Genomic DNA, 15,948 nt, shown 5'->3' with positions numbered 1-15,948 from the left:
AACACAGGTGGTGCGGAGGGCCAACCTGGCCACACCCATTCTTTTGGCTTGGGACAGCACTCGGTCGCCCCCTGCTTGTAGTCAAAGGAATTGCTCCTGAGTCTTGTGGCCAGGTGACCAACACTCAGTAATTCAGGTTTAAACTTGAAGAATTGACTTTTTAAATTATACTTTTATATGGAATGGTGTTACATGATGGGAATTATAAATCTAGATAGCTTATTTAGAGACTAATGTTTATTTGTGAATACATGTGCAAAGTCTATATCCCCTTGGCACATTTATTCATATAATCTTTAAAGCTGTAAATGATCTTAGAAGTGATTTTATCCAATTCGCTTCATTTTAGAGTTGAGCAAACTGACACACAGGAATAAAGTGCCTTTCCTAAGATCTCTTGCCTTGTAGCTGGCAGAGCCCAGGCCTCTGGCATAAGCTCTTTCCCCACTGTCCTGCTGCCTCTCCCTCAGAAACTTCTAAATGGGGGGCTGCACATTCTAATCCCTCTCTACCAAGAAACCACACATCTGATATCAGCAGCAACTGGGAAAAGTTCTTCTGAAGAATTAACTCTGAAACAAGCCACTCGCCCAGCTCCGGGCACCTGTGTTGATCTGGCGTCCGAAGGCAGTCGACAACATCTCTTACATGTTAAATCTATTTACAAAGAACTACGTCATCACAAACTCTCTGCAGATCCAAGTTGGAGAGAGGGTTCTATGCATTTTCTTGCTGCCTCCAGACCTGCCTGAATGACTCACACTAACTACAAGATGTTCAAGCTAACCACACCCAAAGTTGTGTTAAAACCCAGCCATCTGCTGGATGAGAGGCTAACACCTGTCACGGCTCCCTCACCAGCAGTGTTTACTCAGGGCCACTTTTCAGTCAGCTCAGAACAAGAATCGTACACCGCACTCACCAAGTCGTGTGCATGGTCAGTGCTTCCTGTTCCAGTTTGGTGCATTTGCTGGGAGGTTGGGCTTCATATGTAGTTGTATATTTTTTAAGAAGAGATAGTGGGAATGAAATGAGTGAAATCTTTTCTCCATTATATAAGTCCAAAAGCAAAACCATAGGATTTCTGAGTGACCTCCAGGAAAATTGAAATTCAAGACTATTGCAGCCTTAGGATTCCTTAGAATGAGGCATCAGCCACGCTGTGACTGTGAAAATACCTAAGTCTCTTTTCAAAATGTCTCCCAATTCAGAGCTCTAAGAATACTGGCTATTTCTTCTTTTGTTGACATAAATACTGACACAACTTTTATGGTCTTCTTTTCTTTTTCAAAAAAAAATTTAGATCTTTTGATGAGACAGAATCTGAAGAGTCAAGGTAAGAACAAACACCAGTCAGTCAGGAGTTATACAAACCAAGAATGGGACTAAGGTTTTGTTAAACATTTAATTACCATCATCTAATTGTTTCAAGTCAAGGTTTTCTTGAAAACCTTTGCTAGAAAATTGATTTTAAGATGATAAATACTTGATGGGAAGTTACAGAAGTAACCATTCTATTTAAGGCTAGAGGAATAAAGTCCTACATTATTTCATACAAGTAATAAGAATACATTTCATCAATAATCATACTACAAGATTTTTTTTAAAAATCACTTTGCAGCAGTGATTTATGGTATAGATTGTATATCTGCTTCAAATTCCACAAAGACATGTTTGGAAGATGAGTGCACTGCTGGTTTGTTCCTCCAGCTCTGCTTGCTATTATTCACCCGCACCGTTAGATACAAAAACCTTGAGATGTCCCCGCACAGCAGTTTGATCCCCTCAAAGCTAGTTTGTAGTGTTTTCTGTTTACCATCGTCCCCTGATGCTGACATGCCTGTTCTTGACCTTTCCAGCAAACTGTCCCACCAGCCGGTGCTGCTGTTCCTCAGGGATCCATACGTCTTGCCTGCAGCCAGCGGTAATCAAACCTGTCATCTGCTAACAGCTCTTTACTGATCTGACCCTGCACCACATAAACCACGTTTTTAATACAGGTCTAACAGAGTGACATTGGCCAGGGCTTAATAATCTGCCAATAAACCAGTGCTCTTGGTGTAAGAGACATTCAGAATTTTAATTGGGGCAGGCCTTTCAGGAGGAAATGTAATTTTTCTTTCTCTCTTGCCAGGCTGTTTTGAATTAGAGTAATAAGAGGGAAAGATATTTATTGTCCTTAATTTTGGGGGTGGTGTTATTTTGGCTTCTGCTGGTTTTTATCTAGGGTTTGAATCCAAGGTTCCAGTCCTTTTTTAAAATGCTTCTTTCCAAAAGCTGTGTATATACATTGCATGCGTATCTCCATTTCCATTTAGATTACAGCATCTTTGACAGTCAGATACACATTTTTAAAAGTTGTATCTTTAAGTATAATGACTTAATTTAAGCGTAAATATAATTTGGTATTTTAGCCCGAGTCCTTTCTTTGTGCCAAGAAATTTAAATTATTCAGAGTCCCTCTCAAAGTGTTCTGATATGCAGCTCTTCATGAGTACATTCTCAGACATTAGCTCATTTAATTTCCTTAACAACCTTATGAAATAGGCAGGGCAGGTATCATCATTCGCTCCTGAGCAAACTGGGGCTCAGGGAGGTCCCTGATTTGCCCAGTCTCACAGGTCTGGTGGGTGGATCCCTTTTTGCCTAATCTCTCCTTCTGTGCTCTTTGCATATAGTGAATTTTCAGCCTTTGTTTCTGAGAGTAACTAAATAGCATAGCAGCTAAATAGCAATAGATAAATTATCTGTGGACGCCATTCCTACATTCTGACAATAAAACCTTATCACCAGCAAGAGAGAGGGGACTGTTCTCTGTGGCAGGGATGCTTGTGTGCTCAGATCACCTACTTAGCTATCAGTTTAAAGAAGGCCGACTAGGTCGCAGCCCCGCTCTGTTGAGGGACCGTTCTAGAAGAAAGCTGCCTTTGCTATACAACCACACACGAATGTGGTCTTGTAGTATCTTCTCTATAAAATCCCTTCAGTGAGGAATAATCTCCTTTCTTTAACATTTGCTTCCCACGTGTAACAAATATGCCTGGTGCGTTAGTTGATACTATGTTAACAAGACGTTACATTTAACAAATATTCATGATGTAACCTAGTGTAGATTAAGTGGGCAGTGGGGTTTTTTTTCTCAACCAAATGAACTTCTTTTTTTTTTTTTTTAATACAGCAGGTTCTTATTAGTCATCCATTTTATACACATCAGTGTATACATGTCAATCCCAATCTCCCAATTCATCACACCACCACCTCCACCCACCGCCGCTTTCCCCCCTTGGTGTCCATACGTTTGTTCTCTACATTTGTGTCTCAATTTCTGCTCTGCAAACCGGTTCATCTGTACCATTTTTCTAGGTTCCACATATATGCGTTAATATATGATACTTGTTTTTCTCTTTCTGACTTACTTCACTTTGTATGGGGCAGTGTTTTATGAAGTATTCTTACTAGCTTTTAAAAATGGTTCCACAAGTACTTTCTCCAGGTATTGTTTCTGCTCAGATATTTTAAGCATTTGACTGAAATTTCTATAAAAGTGTAGAGAGTAGAACGATCACTGTGGACTGGAGTAGCCAGGATGCTTTCTGGAAGAGGGCAGATATTTTATGATCCTTAAATCCGATTCATCCAGCTTCTTAAGCAGCATGTGCTGTGCACTTGGCTTGACCATGAAGAACGGGAGGAACTTTCTGGGAAAGAGCCTCAGCGGCAAATGTCTGGAGTTAGAAAGAATAAGAAGTATGGATCATTGGTAGAATATTGATGTAGTTGAACAACTTGCACAGAAAGGGGATTCCTCCTTGAGAGTAAATGTGAATCATGAATTTGATGTAAAGGAGGTATGAGAGAGCCAGCCACTACATCTCCTTTTGTGGAACTTTGGCCGAGCCCATGTCATAAATCAGATTCCTATTGTCTTAGAAGTATTATACTAGTGATACATTATTGCAACTCTTTAGCATTTAATTTAAAGATAAATTTTACTTGCATCCCATGTTCGTGTTCTAAGGCCTCTTAACAAAATGTTGAGGTTTCTGTTCCAGGTACAGAATCTGGAAGTACCTTCACAGATACACTGACACCCATAAAAATCAGAGGAGTGTCTGTCTTTAAAATTCTGGCAGTTAAACACTATCCTCATATAAAATGCCAAAAAGAAAACATTATTCTCTTAGCATATGCTTTTTGGCCTTCGTTTTGAGTTTTCTGGGGAATTCAAAATAACTTTGGCTCAGGTCCCCAGTGACTGCAGTGTGGCTAAGCTCCGTGGGCTTTTCTCAGTCCTCCTCCTTGACCTCTCATTAACTTTAGCCACTGGTGACCACTTTCCCCTCCTTCAAACACCATCTCGCCTTGGCCTTCCCACCTTCCTGCTTTTCTTCCAGGCTCTGGCAGCTCTCCTGAAGGCTGTCCTAGACCCTCTGCTCTTCTCATTTTACTTTCTTTGGAACAATCTCCTTGCTGTGGCCTTGATGGCCTTGAGTATACAGCTGAGTCACACTACTATTTTTCCATCCCAACCCTCTCTGTGAGCCCCAGACTCTCACCGTGGTTGACAAGGCCCCCCCGTGGGCTGGCCCTGGCCCACGTGTCTGCCGGGACCCCCTCACACACTCTGGTCCAGCCACACTGCAGTTCTTTCTGGACCTCAGACGTGCTGAACTCTTTCCCCGCCGGGCACTTGCTGTTTCCTCCCCCTCGAACCCTCTTGTCCTCACACATTGTTGGCCCTTCTCCTCTTTCAGGTGCAGCTTCAGGGAGCCTTTGCTGGCTCTGCTTTCAAGTAGCCTCCAAGAGCCCCTCCACCCCCTTACTTTTTTTTTTAAGCTTCACAATAAATGTTTATAAAAACAAATGAAAACCACCAAAACCTTTCCCAAATCACATTCCTTCTCATCACCTCTCAAAGGGAAGCAAAGGCAAGGGCAGTTTTCTGAGTAATTTAAGCAGTGATGGACATTGTATCAAATGATACATGTAATGAAGCCAAAATCCAGTTTAGAGTGGAGTAAACTGTAACAGATGAGAAAAAAAAAAAAAAAAAAGACCTCTGATTATCTCATCAGTTACTAGTTGGTGGACCTCATTATAAAATATCTCTGTTCCATTCACTTTTATCAGAGCGCCCTATTTGCTTCCTTTAGAACAATGATCACAAATTGTGTTGCCTTCTCTCTCTCTCTCTTTCTGTCACCTTCACCCTCTAAATCTCCAGCATCTAGCACATGCTTAGCGCTTGCTGGGCGGTGAGCACAGGGCCTGGGCATGCTCTGTTCCCTCTGTGGGATTGCTCTTCATCCAGACACCCTCACAGCTGGCTGCTACACCACTTCACTCAAATGGCGTCTTTGCACAAAGGTCCTTCTTCACCTTCCCGTCCCCTATCACTCTCTGGCCCCGTGCCCTGCTTTACTTTTTCTCCTTGCCTTTAAACCACTGCTTGACCTATTAGAGTGCTGTAGAATTACCCAAAGTATTTAATGTTATTTTCCTTTTTGTCCTTTTTGCTGAACTTACTGATTTGAATCAAAATGTTTACACTAAGTAAGCTTATGATATCACTAACCTTAAGCAGACTCTTATATTTTGAGTGGTAAAGGATAAATGCATATATGCTGGTGCATGTAATATGTCTAATTTGGGCATTTTATTGAAAATTAATCAACAGCTTCATTTATGGCTATTGGTATCAATACAAGTCTGCGTGTGAGAAATGCGTTTAGAATTAAAATTAACTTAGCTGAGTCATTGCTTTTGATCGGGATCTAAGTATGTAGGTATAAGTCCACTGCAAACTTTTCAAGATATGTTTTATTAAAAATTATGTGACTTCATGTTGGATAAAACCAAACATTAAGAAATGAAGTGAGTGTCATCAACCAAAAGTAATTGAGTACTTGCGTATTGGAGATATTTTAAAAACACATTTTGTTTGTTTATTCACTTGTCTCCCTGACTAGCATGTAAGTTCCGTGGCAGGCACTGTTACTTACTTATATTCCCGGTAATTAGGCAGTGCTTGGTATGTGATAATAGCTGGTACTTACCATGTGCCAAGTTCAGGTCCAAGCACTTTGTTTCATTCATCAATTTTTACAACAGCCTGTTAAGTAGGTACTGTTATGAAATCCCTCACTAGTACCATCGAATCCATCACCACTCTGAACTTGCTCCAGTCGCTCTTTGAATGGCAGCCACAGTCATCTTTTCAAAACAATTCATTGCTGTCTCTGCTTGAAATCCCTCAGTAGCTTCTCATTGCTTTTCAGATAAAGCCAGAATTCCTGTCCATTCTTACCAGGCTTGAATTGCTCCCCTGCCCTTACAGCCACTCCTCTTGCTACACTAGCCTCAGGCTCCCACCTGCCACAGACTTTCCACCTGGTCAGCACCCTCTCCTGAGCCCTCTCCTCCAAGAGCCTGATGAGGTCCAATCCCCTTGTAAGTGGCTTTATGTAGTAGGTACTCTGTAGAGGTTGAATTAATCCGTGAACATATTATTTGGAAGCTCAAAGTATTGGGCCACTTAATTTCCTTATATAATAACTATATTTATTTAAATCCTAGATATAATTATATACAGACTGAAGTTTATAAATGAAAATTCTGAACCATGTGATAGATTGGTTCTCCTGTTCAAGTTATCTGTTCATATTTTACCTGCCATGATAACTAAACTGAGATACAACATAACATACACCTCTGAATTTCCTTTGCACTTCCTATAAAAATGTAGCTGATTTTTCAAGTTTGACAAGTGTGGCTTTGGTCAGGAATCTGCCCTTTTACGTTAGGAAGGCAGGCCCCTGTCCTCCTGCTCTCTAGAAGCTAGTATAATAGAACAAGCATACTCAAGACAACTTGGACTACACGCCACTGTAAACCACAACGGAAAAACTGAAGCAAAGTATTCCCAGTAGAAATCTTGGAATTCCTTCAAGTATATTGAGATTTTGTTAGAAATTGAATTGCCAGTGTAATCCATCTTCCTTGGGAGAAAACATTCAGATAAAGAGCTGGGGCCTAGCAGCATTAACCATTAGAACATCCCTTAAATCAATAAGCTACAAATCTGGCCGTGCATTCCTGCAGCGCCTGGTGGTACACTCAAGTGGCTCGAGGCCGAAGCAGCATGACTGATGGCACATCCGAAACAAGGGCAAACTGTATGGTGATGCAGATCCCTGGGTTAGGCCTAGGCCTTACCTTGTTTCGTTCTACGAGATGCACGTATGTTTTATTGATGTACATAAGAAAAGCAGTTTTACTTTTGTTTTTCAGATTTTCCAAATGTGGTTATTGAAGGAGTTCTCCATGGGATATTTTACCCTCATCTACAGCCTAGGTAGAAATCCTCCATGGCTAGAAGAAGCTGAAGCAAGTTTCTCGAAGTCGTAGTCAAGGAAATCGATACCTACCAAATTAACCTAAACTCTATGACATAATGGCTCTCGCTAGTGGTAAAATTCACAGCCGCAGCTTAATTCAGAGCAGGGACATTTCCATTAGAATGGTGCTTTTAAAAATAGAAACTGAACCAGGGCGGTGCTGAGGTTAAGGCCAAGCGTTTAAGTAGAATGTAGCTGCCAATTTAGAAACCCAGGAGAAGAAAGCTGAAGAAGATCTTTGGGAGCTCCGAGTGTAGCAAAACAGTTACTCTCTGCTTCAGTCACACCATTTGCTAATTGAAAATCCTATCCTGAATCACAGTGAGACTGATCAACTTTGGTAGCTTTTTTGTTCAGATTTTATGACACACTAATCGTTCCATCATGAGATTTTTCTCAGCCAGTGATGGATAACATTCTGAAGTGCTGGCACCAGGAGAGCATCACAGAAACACGCTGTGCTAAATGTGAGGAAGGAACTAAACTGGAAATGAAATTATACTGACAATATTAGGGCATTTTTTAAATCATGGAATTTTAATTTCCATATACAGTGGAGCTGCGTCATATCCAGGGGTTAGCTTCTAATGTCGGCACATAAGATAAAATGGGGTCTCAAGATTATCCTTGAAAGCCCTTTAGAATGGTGCCATATTGGAAATCTCCATCCACGACAGCCAGTTTTTCCTCCAGTGTTGGAAGAGGTAACTGTTTCTTCCGTTGAAGACCAATTGAAGTTGTTGGTGTTTAGGGGCTATTTTGTAGAAAAAACACATAACTTTAAACACTAGAATGATACTTAGCCTTGCAAGATGCTTGCCCTCTAAGAGACAGATATGAACTTACAGTGACTGAGGGAACACCAGACTGACAACACTCATCTTGGTTTACTCGAGGGCATCCATTCATTGAATAGGTGGTATAATTGCCAGATTGATTGTTATTTTCCTTATTCCTTATCATTTCCTTTTCACTGATCTCATGTACTGAATTAAATGTGTTTATGATATAACTCCACTGTACATCTTACAAACATTCAGATTTTGAGTAGTAAAGGATAAAAGCATATATGCAGCCTGTATATATGTGCCATATTTGGACATTTCCTTGAAAACCAGTTAATAGCTAGCCTATTTATGGTTATTAGTTAATAAGCTTCTGTGTGGGAGAAAAATATTTAGATATAAAACTAATAATTAAATCATGGTTTTTGATTAGGATCTAAATATACAGGTTTAAAGCTTGCCGCAGACCCTTAGAGATTTATTTATGATATATGTGTTACTACATGCTGGAAATAAGCAAGAACTAAATAATCAAGTGTCATCAACCAAAAATGAATGAATAGTCAAGTGTTGGAGATATTTTTTAAATGTTTTTGTTATTAGCTATTTTGAGTTAAATAAAAATGAAGAACAAGAAGTGTTTGGATATGTCTTCTACTGCCAGGATTTTATTGGAAACACAAATTGTGTCTTGTCTCTTTATACACACACACACACACACACACACACACACACACACACACACACCTTCTCACATATTCATATAGACATTTATTTCTAATCTGACAAGGTAACTGTTAAATTACCTCATCTATTAAGCCAATAGGTGCTCATTAAGTAGTTGATTTACCAAGATAGTAAGGGTTTTTTTAAAAAATAAAGCCCAAGAATCTTTGGTAGCACACTACTCAAGAACTTTGGTGACACTACTACTCTTTTTTGAGAATTGATTTTTTTTTTTTAGTGATGACTTTCATTTCTAATTTTTATTTAAATGTTTAATATTCCATTTCAATTCCATTGCAGGAAATAGAAACCACAATAGGTATTTTAAGCAGAATGGAATAATAAGAAGCAGTGCTTACAGAACCTTTCGGAAGGATGAGGGGAATGAACTCCTGGTGGGTCTCTAGGCACGACTTCCAGAATGCTCCAGCAATTTCCAATACCCGCCTGCCAGAGGAGCTACAGCCTCTGCCTTTAGCAGGAATTCAGGGAGCTGGGAGGCTGCTACTGAAGGTATTGAAGTCAAAAACAGCACATGTAGCTTCGATCCAGGGATCAGCTCGTAGGATCAGGAGGTAACTTACCACCATAACTACCTCATGGCAGCACCCAGGAAGCTGGTGACTGGGCACTAGAACAAAGTGTTCAGCTGTCACCACCTACACCACAGTTGCCTCTCAACGCCCATGACTTTGCTTGTCAGCAACCACAGCCTAAAGCAGCAGGAAGATGGCATTCACCCACTTCCATCTTTTACAGCTCATGAAAGCACATGCAATTGGCAGAACCTTATTCTTGATCCCCAGCTTCAAGGGAGTCTGGGAAGGAGTTGGAACTTTCTGGTCTCAGCACCTCAGAAATGCACATTGGTAAGAGGATGGAATATATTTCCACAGTCTAAATTTTAATAAAAACATATGAAAGGATATATAAAAAGAAAAGTCTTCTCCCATCCTGTCTCCTAGATTCCCAGTTCCCCTCCCAGAGACAACCACTGTTCTTGGTTTACATGTATACTTCCAGAGATATTTCATCCACATGCAAGCAAATAATGTATATTTAGTGTACATATATTCCATTTCCCCTTTTTTATGAAACATGGATATTTCAAAGCATGGATTCATAGCCAATAAAGAAGTAAAGAGTAGAGGGAAGAAAACAGAATAAAGAAGAGGAAAAGAAATCCTCTTACCACTTAAGCCAGGATATGGGGACAGCCCTCACACTCCCTTATCCCCCAGTTCTTGGATTTGATGGTTTGCCTGGAGCTGATCTCAGAATGTCCCCCAGTTGCTGTTGTATGCAGAGTCTTTCTAAGGCCTAACCTCCATCACCTGGCAAATTTGCATATGGCAGCCCTGGTGTCCTTTCTCCTGGTGTCCTCCTCCTCTCCCCCATTTCAAACAGCGGGCCATGTATACAAATGGCACCAATAACACTGTGACTATCCCCACATGGTAAATTCTTCAGTCATTTCACTTTGAAAAGTATAGAAATCTCACGATCACAGTTTAGGAATAACAAATGGCTTTCATCTCATTTGTCAACTCTGATCAATTGATAATGGCTCATAAAGCACTCAGGTAAGGATTCTATCCAAAGAAAGCAGAAAATAACAAGTGTTGACAAGGATGTGAAGACTTTGAAACCGTTATACATTGCTGGTAGGAAGTAAAATAGTGCAGCTTCTGTGGAAAATGGTATGGCAGTTCTTAAAAAAATTAAACATAAAATTACCACATGATTTAGCAATTCCACTTCTGGCTATATACCCAAAAGAAGTGAAAGCAGGGACTCGAACAGTTATTTCTACACCCAGGTTCTTGACAGCATTATTCACAACCAAAAGGTGGAAGCAATCCAAGTGTCCACTGATGGATGAATGGATAAAATGTGGTCTATATATACAGTGGATTATTCAGCCTTAAAAAGGAAGGAAATTCTGACACCTGCTACAACATGGATAAATCTTGAAGACATTATGCCAAGTGAAATAAGCCAGTCACAAAAGGATGACTACTGTATGATTCCACTTATTTGAGGTACCTAAAATGGTCAAACTCATGGAAACAGAAAATAGAGTGGTGGTTGCCAGGGGCTTGGGGGAGGGGAAAATGGGGAATTAACGTTCAGTGGGTTTCAGCTGGGGAAGATGAGAAAGTTCTGAAGGTGGATGGTGATGGTTGCACAACAGTGTGAGTGTACTTAATGCCTCAGAACTATACATGTAAAAAGTGGTAAATTTTATGTCGTGTAATTTTACTACAATTTTTTAAAACTTTTAAGAAAACGATTTTGAGTGAATACAGGCTCAGTGAGTAAGAGTATAGCAACCAATTAGTGATATTTGTCCAGGGTGCAGGAGGAGTTTGGGCAAACATACCAGGTGCTATTCTCATATCCCTGGCAACCTCTGAGATTCTAAACCAATAGTTCTAAACTAGAGATGTGCATCAGAATCACCTAAAACTCTGAATCAATAAATCTGGGCTGGGGTCTGTCCTTGGGTACTTAGAGAAACTTCTCAGTTGATTCTGATACGCACACAGGTTAGGAACCACTGTTTGAGGGATGTGAGAGATGGTTTATGAACTCCCCTTCTTTGGTGATTATTGGCTTTCCTACCTCCTGCAGAATCTACTATGAAAAGAACAGCAATTCAACTCTCAGAGTACTGCATGTGGCCATGGGGAGGAGGGACTTGTCTTAGTCCATTCTGGCTGCTGTAACAAAAATACCATAGACTGCGTGGCTTATAAACAACAAACCTTTATTTCTCACAGTTCTGGAGTCTGGGAATTGCAAGATCAGGACACTGGCACATTTGGTGTCTGGTAAGGGGCTCTCTTTTTCACTGTGTCCTCACATGGCGGGAAAGGCACCAGGGATCTCTATGGGGCCTCTGTCATAAGGGCACTAATCCCTAATCACCTCCCAAAGGCCCCACCCCCAAAATCATCACGTAGGAGATTAGTTTTCACCATATGAATTAGGAGGGGGTGGGGGAGCAGACAGTCTATAGCAGGACTCTTTGAAGAAGCAGCAAAGATGACAGACAAGTTTGGGTAGTGGTTTCAATAGACACCCTATGTGAATATATATTCATTTACTCATCCACTCATTCAGTGAAATGCATTTGAGATTTCTCGCTGCACTAAGGCATGGTGTTAGTTATCTTAAAATAGAGGGCTTCCCTTCCGGTGCAGTGGTTAAAATCTGCCTGCCAATGCAGGGGACACGGGTTCGAGCCCTGGTCCAGGAAGATCCCACATGCCGCAGAGCAACTAAGCCCGTGCGCCACAACTACTGAGCCTGCGCTCTGGAGCCTGCAAGCCACAACTACTGAAGCCTACGTGCCACAACTACTGAAGCCTGTGCATCTAGAGCCCGTGCTCTGCAACAAGAGAAGCCACAGCAATGAGAAGTCCTCACACTGCAACAAAGAGTAGCCCCCACTTGCCGCAACTAGAGAAAGCCCATGAGCAGCAACGAAGACCCCATGCAGCCAAAAATAATAAATTTATTTTTTTAATAAATAAAGAATAGAGACAAAATCTTTGTTTTCTGGAATTTTTGGCCATTTACTAGGGAATGTCTTTCCATTTAACTGAATTGGATGTAGAGTTCAGTGATTAGGACTATCCAGTCTCTCTACGCAGCTTCAAAGCAATCACTTTCATCTTGGCTTTGTTTTGGTTTTCATCCTTGATGATAATTATAGATTTTGAATTCAGCAGCAGAAACCCAGGGAAGTAGCAGACACTAACTCAAAACAGAAAATTCTGCAACATTTATGTTTTCTGTCCATACAGATGCAGAGTGACGGTCTGGATTGGTGATGAGGGTGAAGAGGTATTTATTTTTGTGTGAGGGGGAGGAGGGTACATTGAAATGTTAAGCCTTTGGAGTACATGTAATTGACTGTAGAAAAGTTTGTTTTATATTCTCAGAGTATAATTGTAAATCTGACCCATAAAATGTGAAACACTTTCTGTCTTCTTCTACTCTAACTCAGCCATGGTGCCATCAACAGTGTCTCCAGCCCTGATATTCTCTTCACTTAGATGCTGTTACGTAGTGAGCTCCTCTGGGCGCCACATGTTGTGAGACTAAGGCTTTTTATATTTCATCCCATTATAACTGGACAAAGCTTTTACAAACCTTTATAGAAGAAGAAAGCAAAGATTGGAGTGACTAATAAGTAGCTAACATGATAAAGCACTAATTTGGGCTAAGTTCTATCCACAGATTATCCCATTGAAGCCTCACAACATCTTTCTGAGGTATGTATTCTTATTTTTCCACTCTACAGTGAAAAAAATGAAAGTAGAAAGGCAAGATAGCTTGACTAAGGCCACCAGTTAATAAAGGGGATCAGGATTTGCACTGTCGATCCACACAGTTCAGGCTAATCCACGCCCCCGTCAGCCTCACATTAGAACTGTTTGTATTTAAGTGCATTTTTGAACAACACATGAATACTCAGGTCAGAAAGAACTAGTATTGGGACAGTTGCTCATCTTTCTACACTACATTACAAATCAGAGTGCTTTCCCATCTCCCTTGATTAAACCAAGCTCTGTGCTCTCAGCTGCAGCCTCCTCCCAGGTCCCTCTGCTTCCACTTTTACTCTAGTCCATCCTCCACACGAGAGCCAGAGCCATCTTTTTAACATGTCCGTCAAATCATGTCACTGTTGCTCAAAATTATCCAGTAACTTCCATCCCCACTTAAAATGGAAACTCCTGCCACACTCTCCCAAGTTCCTCGCCCTCCTCTTCCTGGTATTTATCTTACTGGCGACATTGGTCTTTCTCTTCCCAGGACTTGCCAACCTTGGTTCTCACTTAAGCCCTTTGAACCTGCTGGTCTCTGCCTGAAATACCCTTCTCACCTCTCATCAGAAGACTGTCCCACTCTCACAGCCACTTAGATGTCCCCTCCTCCAAGAGCCCCTCCATGTCACCCAATCTTATGTGGCACCCCAGCTCTCACCCTGCCCCATTATTCTATCATAGCACACTCGTATTCTGTCATAGCAGTTACCACCATCTCTAGTATTCTGTTGATTTGTGTAAGGTCTTTCTCCCCCTCCAAAGAGCATGAGCTCCCTGAGGGCAGGGACAGCTAACGACTTGTTTACCCTGTTTCTCAGTGGGGGTGGGGAGGTGCGGGAGTAGATCCCAGAATCGCTGCTGAAGGAGTGGGTGGCCTACAGCCTGTGTTCCCATCAGCCAGCTCAGAGCTGGCTACACACTTCACAGCAGGGCCTTCAGAAACGTTTGCGGAGTTAACGACCTTGCAATCAGGATTTGTAACATCTTCCCAGATTTGTGTAATGATTTGTTACCTCCTGATTGTTCTGAAACAGTGGTTTTCTAAAGTTTGCTCACCAGTTTGATACATAGAATGGTGATGGTTTGAATGATTTCTTAAACGTCTATCCTTTACAAATGAGTTACTAAGCTAATTCAGTGATTAAAAAACCATGGTTTTGTGACATCTCAGGGCAGTGGTTTTCAAAGTTTGAACCTTGGACCAAGGTGATGCATCAGCATCACCCAAGAACTTGTTAGAAGTACACATTCTCAGGCTCTGCCCCAGACACTCGGAGAATGGGACCCAGAAATCTAACAAGCCTTCCAGGTGATTCTGATGCACAATAAAGTCTGAGAACCGCAACACTTCATGTTGCACATTTTAAAAATATTTTAACTTTTTTAATTAAAAATACCCCTCACTACTTCTAGGAGGAGCGGGCACAAAATCAAACAATGCCAGATGGTTACTACAGAAGGCTGATAATACCTTTAAGACACCAGCCCATCAGAAACTCAACAAAACCAATAAGGTATTTTAAATGAAATAAAAGATAAGAGGTATCTTACCCATAGAAATTATCTTCTTTTACATAAGCTTTTATATCTGGTATCATGGTAATTTTTTTCCATCACAGAAGGCATCATAGTGTCATTCTAAATCATTGATATCTTTAAATGTGAATCTGAGTAAACTAGAATCCTTGACTTCATGGAACTTACAGAATAATGTGATATTAGATGGGTAAATATGCCCCAAAATGTGTCATTATAAAGTGTGTTACATGCTATAAAGGAAAAATAAGGAGGTTTACTTATGTGCAGGGAAGATACCTAACTTAGGTTTGGGCAGGTCGAGAACCTTCTCTGAGGTAGTGACATTGAAGTAGAGACAAAGGATGTTGGAGGAATTAACTGGCAAGAATGGGGGAAGGGAGAGGGTGTCACAGAGACATCAGAAGCTTCCAAAGCCCAACCAAGGAGAGAGCTTCAGTCAGGGTTCCCAAGGAAAGGGGTGAGTGTAGAGGATAGTGGAGGGCTGGGGCTGGATCCCACAGGGCCCTCCTTGGGACATGACATTCAAGAGTTTGGCTTATAGCCTATGTGCAATGGGAAACAATTGACTGGTTTTACACAGGAGAGATTTGATCTATTTTATTTTTATATTTTATTTTATTTAGCTTTATTGAGGTATAATTGACAATGATTTTTATACCCGTTTATATTTCTTTATCAGGCATGAAATTTTAAAAAACACGAATTTAAAAAAATCCTCCAAACAGCTCCCAGTGTCTGCACTGCATGGAAGCAGACTAGGTGCAACACTGATTGACCAGCAGAAGGAAACTAAGCTAGATTTTTCTCATTGTGGTGATAGGTTTATGCTGCTGAACTATTTCTAACTTCGTGCCTTGCTCACGAGGGTCCGGAATTTGCTCCGTAGCCAGGAACAAAGCCAAGCACAGAGAGCAAACCTGTGACTTTGACCACAAAGGGCATCACGTTACTACCTAACTGGGTTTATACGTGGTGGAGCCATGTGACTGTGCAGTTTTCTCACTGAACCACATAAATCGCCCAACAAATGAGGATTCAAGTGTAAAGGTTTCCTAAGTGGATACCATGCCTTCCGCAGTACTTACGACTCGAGAGAGAGTGGTTTCTCATCACTTCTCGGGTCAAATCCACACTGCTCAGCTCAGGGCTGGGCCTCACCAACTG

The 15,948-nt window shown here is 41.1% G+C and overlaps 1 protein-coding gene across 1 annotated transcript in view; it reads left to right on the top strand.

Moving 5' to 3' along the window:
* Window positions 1–7,358, top strand: part of SNX24 (sorting nexin 24) — a gene marked incomplete at both ends in the record, with an annotated part of 176,521 nt that extends 169,163 nt beyond the window's left edge. The window contains 3 exons of the mRNA XM_079701852.1: window positions 1,304–1,336; window positions 1,860–1,924; window positions 7,291–7,358. Coding sequence (XP_079557978.1) covers window positions 1,304–1,336; window positions 1,860–1,924; window positions 7,291–7,358 — 166 coding nt within the window. The remainder of the gene's footprint in view (window positions 1–1,303; window positions 1,337–1,859; window positions 1,925–7,290) is intronic.
* Window positions 7,359–15,948: the final 8,590 nt, after the last annotated feature.

This window comes from Hyperoodon ampullatus (assembly GCF_949752795.1).
Source record: "Hyperoodon ampullatus genome assembly, chromosome: 4".
NCBI lineage: Eukaryota > Metazoa > Chordata > Mammalia > Artiodactyla > Ziphiidae > Hyperoodon > Hyperoodon ampullatus.
This window is presented reverse-complemented; position numbering and strand designations above follow the sequence as displayed.